This window comes from Chenopodium album, chromosome 2 (genome assembly GCF_948465745.1).
Source record: "Chenopodium album chromosome 2, dcCheAlbu1.1, whole genome shotgun sequence".
In the NCBI taxonomy this organism is placed as follows: domain Eukaryota; kingdom Viridiplantae; phylum Streptophyta; class Magnoliopsida; order Caryophyllales; family Amaranthaceae; genus Chenopodium; species Chenopodium album.
The window spans coordinates 79,288,316-79,293,470 of record NC_137835.1 but is presented as its reverse complement, the minus strand read 5'-3'; the positions used below and the strand labels follow the sequence as shown (position 1 = coordinate 79,293,470).

At 39.7% G+C, this 5,155-nt stretch overlaps 1 protein-coding gene across 1 annotated transcript; it reads left to right on the top strand.

Moving 5' to 3' along the window:
* Positions 1 to 332: 332 nt before the first annotated feature.
* Positions 333 to 4,744, top strand: LOC145602057 (lysine-specific demethylase JMJ29-like). Its single transcript, XM_081658192.1, has one exon. The coding sequence runs from the start codon at positions 878 to 880 to the stop codon at positions 4,451 to 4,453; it is 3,576 nt and encodes a 1,191-aa protein (XP_081514318.1). The 5' UTR covers positions 333 to 877; the 3' UTR covers positions 4,454 to 4,744.
* The last annotated feature ends 411 nt before the right edge of the window (positions 4,745 to 5,155 follow it).

Here is a 5,155-nt window from a genome sequence, read left to right as displayed (position 1 = left end):
TTAAATTTGCACAAATATTTTTGCAAATAGGAGATAATTTTGGTAAAAAAAAAAATACAGAGTAATATTAATGATATTTGAAAAAAGCAAATGTGACTAACATTTTGGATTACCAAAAATGGCATCAGTGACTATCAAAAGGGGACGGATGAAGTATATGATATAATATAGACACTACAATTTCTTTTATAAAAATAATTAAAAGATCAACAATGACAGAACCACCATTGAAGATTTGAAGGTCCCATACTAAAATTATGGGTATAACATAACATGCTCATTTCTTAACCAAAATACATGCATTTGTTATCAAAACGCTCACAATTCAACATACAATTACATAGGACAGTAAATTTTAACTATTATACATCAGATAAAAAAGCCCCAAATCGATATTTTGGGCATTTTTCGAAATATCCGAGAATCCTAATCAATTATTAAGTCAATCATGGACAAATATAATCAACAATCAATAAGTTTCTGGTCGTCGATGATACCACCACCAATAACAATTTCGCCAATGGAAGCGATCATTGGATTAAATAAAAAACCCGCTAGACAGATGAAATATTTGATGAGGCTGAACTGACGTAATAGTTTGTGTAAAGAAAAACGCACGGTTGACAATGTTTTTTTCAAAGAACAAATCATCTTTTTGGCAACACGAGTACGATGTATTCTAAACAGTGGGAAACAAAACCGGGTGCGACTTCACGACTACCTCCAAATCCAAGAAATAAACCAATTACCCAAATCGGTTAGAATTTTGGCAACATCCATTTTTCATGTTTCTTCTACTTCAATTTTCACCAAATCAATCCTTCAATCTTCCTTCTCTTTCAATCGCCCTGTAATTTCTCACTACATCCAATTCACCATGAACCCAGTTGAAGATCATACTAAGCCGTTGACTTCCAAAAGGGGTCGAAAACCGTCGATTAAAGCAGCGGAAATCGACGGAAATCTGCCGGAAAACACTGAGATTCCGGTGAGGAAACGCGGCCGACCGCCGAAGTCGGAGCCTTCTGTGAGGAAGCGAGGCCGACCGCCGAAGCCGAAGGAAGAAAGTAGTAATGGAGGAGAGAGAGAGAAAAATGGGGGTGGAAGTCGGAAGAGAAAAGGGGGAAATGATGAAGGGGATGTGGGTTTTGATGGGGGAGTGAAGATTGAAGGAGGGTTATTGAGTATTGGGGTAGAAGGTGTTGATTCTGGGGTGAAAGTGGAATGCACTGAAGGTGTTTGTGAAAATGCCTCTGAGAAAATGGGTAACAGGAATGTTAGTAAAACAAGGGGAGTGGGAATGGTGAAAGTTAGGAAGAAGGTATTGGATGGAGATGGGAATGAGATTGGAGCGAATACTTGTCATCAGTGTAAGAGGAATGATAAGGGAAGAACTGTGAATTGTAGTAAATGTACAAGGAAAAGATTTTGTTTGATTTGTATCAAAAATTGGTATCCTACTAAGACTGAGGAGTATTTTGTTGAATCTTGTCCGGTTTGTCGAGGGAACTGTAATTGCAAAGCTTGTTTGAGGTTAGAAGGGGGGATTAAAGGTATGTTGAAGAAACTAGAGATGAAGATCAGTGATGATGAAAAGAAGAAACACTCTTTGTATTTGTTGCAAACTGTTTTGCCTTATTTGAAGCAGTTTGAGGAGGAGCAGTTGATGGAGAAAGAGGCCGAGGCTCGAATTCGAGGTGTGCTGCCATCTGAGGTAATAGTTGAACGCATTGATTGTCCTCTTAATGAACGTATGTTTTGTAATAATTGTAAAACTTCAATTGCTGATATGCATAGGAGCTGTGTGGATTGTTGTTATGATTTATGTCTTGTTTGTTGTCGGGAAATTCGGGATGGTAATCTTCGAGGGGGTGGTAAGGATGTGGTTGTGGATTTTGTAGATAGAGGATATAGTTATATGCTTGGAGGAGAACCAGAGCCTTTGAAAACTAAGACTTTGAAAAATAAGAAAATTTCTAACAATGATCGCGTGAATGCTGGTTTAGAACCTTTGATAAATGAGGAAATTCCTGGTGGTGCTAGCATAGATGCTGGGTTAGAACCTTTGAAAGATGAGAATGTTCCTGATGGTGTTACTTTGGATGATGCTGGTGCTGAACCTCAGAAAAATGAGAACCTTTGTGATGATGTTAGTGTGGATGCTGGTTCTGATCCTTTGAAAAACCAGAACCTTCCTAATAATGTTACCATGGATGCTGGCTCAGAACCTTTGAAGAATGAAAACATTCCTGATTTTAGATTGGATACTGGTTCGGAACCTCTGAAAAACGAAAACATTCTTGATGATGTTAGTAATGATGCTGGTGCAGAACCCTTGAAAAATAATAACATTCCTCCTCAGCCAGTGTCAGTCGAATGGAAATCAAATGTAGACGGTAGCATACCTTGCCCTCCACAGGGACTTGGTGGGTGTGGAAATGGGGTGCTGAAACTAAGGCGTTTATTTCCAATAGAAGTTTCAGAGTTGGTTAAAAATGTAGAAGAAGTATTAGGAACCTGCAATGTTGCTAGTATGAATGCAGTTACTTCACAAGGCTGCTCTTGCACCAGTTCTATGGTTGAAGGAGGTTTTGGAAATAATAATTCGAGGAAAGCAGCCTCCCGAGAAGATTCTGGTGACAACTATCTGTACTACCCTGCTGCCATTGACATAAAAAATGAAGATCTGGAACATTTTCAATGGCATTGGGCCAGAGCTGAGCCTATCATTGTCAGAGACGTTCTTGAGACCACAAGTGGTTTGAGCTGGGAGCCAATGGTCATGTGGCGTGCTTTTCGTCAGTTGAAACATCCAAAGCATGACAGGCAGTTGAATGTAAGGGCCATCAATTGCCTTAATTGGTGTGAGTTAGATATCAATATTCATAAATTCTTTGATGGGTACACAAAGTGTCAATTTGATCCCTACTACTGGCCTTTGCTATTGAAATTGAAAGACTGGCCACCATCTACTGAATTTGATCAAAATTTACCAAGGCATGGTGCTGAATTTGTCCAGGCTTTGCCATTCAAGGAGTACACTCATCACCTAAGTGGCATTCTTAATCTTGCTTCCAAGTTGCCAACCGACTATCTGAAGCCAGATTTGGGGCCAAAGACTTACATTGCTTACGGGGTTGCGCAAGAGCTGGGGCGAGGAGATTCCGTGACTAAACTACACTGTGATATGTCTGATGCAGTGAACATTTTGACACATACTGCAGAAACGAAGCTCAATGCTAGTCAGCTCCAGAGGATCAGACGATTGAAGCAGAAGCACATTGCCCAAGATCTTAAAGAAATAAATGGCAGTTCGATTGCCAATGACAATAGCTATGTGACTGATTTGGGAAGTAGTCAATCGCTTGATGCTGCTCCTGAATTTCCTAATAATTGCCAGTCTGCTTGCACATCGGGGCAGGGAAATGTAACTGAAATTGACAGAGAAAAGCTTAGAATAATTGATGGGGAATGTGGTGTTGATGGTACCCCTAGAGTGGAGCTTCAATTTGGCAATTCTTTGATTAACCAAGATCCTTCAAATGTACCAGTGCTGGAAGATGATAAATCATTGCTTTCGAGGGACATAGAATTAGCAGCAGAATCTGCAGAGCCTGTGGACACTGATAAGCTATGTGATGGCCTTACAGGCGTGAAGGAAGAAATTGTTGTGGCTGTTTGCTCCACTGGAGGGCCTAAAAGAGATACGTCTTGTACCGGAAATCATGAAGGAAGAGGTTCTGAAATACATGTTGAGATTGAAGTGAAGCAAAAGGCTGATGATGAAGAAAACTATAGGAACAATAATGATGATGTGATTGAAGAGGTTAAGCCCGCTGCTGGGAGAAAAAGAGGCAGGAAGAAGAAAAGCGGAGCTATAAATTCCCGGAAATCTGTGAAAGTGACTAATTCATCCAGTTGTGGTGGCGATGGGGAGAGTGACATAGATATGCCGACTGCACAGCCAAGGAGTGATGATAAGTTAAACGAAGAGATAGAATCCGGGGGTGCTGCTTTATGGGATATCTTCCGAAGACAAGACACACCTAAGCTGCAAGAGTATCTACAGAAGCATTTTAAGGAATTCAGGCACATATATGGGTCTCTTGTGCAGCAAGTTGTGCATCCAATTCACGATCAAACATTCTACTTGACGGAAGAGCACAAAAGGAAGCTGAAGGAGGAATATGGAGTTGAGCCATGGACATTTGTGCAAAAGCTCGGCGAAGCTGTCTTCATACCTGCTGGGTGTCCCCATCAGGTTCGGAACTTGAAGTCCTGTATTAAGGTTGCTATGGATTTTGTCTCACCTGAAAATGTTCCAGAATGTGTGCGCCTGACAGAAGAGTTTCGAGTCCTTCCCCCAAATCACAAGGCGAAGGAGGACAAGTTAGAGATAAAGAAGATGGTTCTTTATGCTGTGGAAAAGGCTCTTGAAGACTTGAAATCCTGACCTTGATTTTAGAATTCAGCTAGTTTATATTCTTTCTTTGTAGCATTCGTATTTTCTAGGTCCAAACTTGAATTTTCTCAGGATTGACCTTACCTTTATGTATGTTTGTAATCTATGTAAGGAGTTCGGTGAATCCCTCAAGTCCATGTTATATTTTCATAGATTTCAGAATTCATTTACGTTTTATCCTTTCCCTTTGTAACTTACCTGAGGTCATGAATTTAGATTATGCTTGAATTTTTCCGGATCTCTGTTTATGTCTTTGATGGTATTTTTTGATCCATGTTTAATGTTTATGGCATCTCTCATGTAGAGGTTGTATTGTGATTATTTTCATTTTCTGGATAAGCATTTTGATTGAAGGAGCTTAATAGCTGTTACATCTTTAGTGTAAAAGTTTATGACTTATACATTGATTTCATTCAAGAATGATCAAATTTTGTGGCTGCTCCGAGTTTGGTATCTTCTGGTCTGTGTTGCTTTGCTTTTGAAGCTATAAAATGGGTAGTCGGTAGTTATGCAACAATTCCAACATCTACCCTCGTTTATCTGGTGTCATGACATGCCTATTGAAGCAGCCTCTTCAATATGCGGATTCTATAATTTATATCTGGTATTCATGTATTCATCTATTATGGAATATGAGCCTTGTCCTTCATAGGATGCCTACTTCTACCTGGATTATATACTTAGTGTACAAAC

Excerpts from the sequence above, each read along its gene's own strand:
- LOC145602057 (XM_081658192.1), top strand. The coding sequence starts at position 878 with ATGAACCCAGTTGAAGATCATACTAAGCCGTTGACTTCCAAAAGGGGT.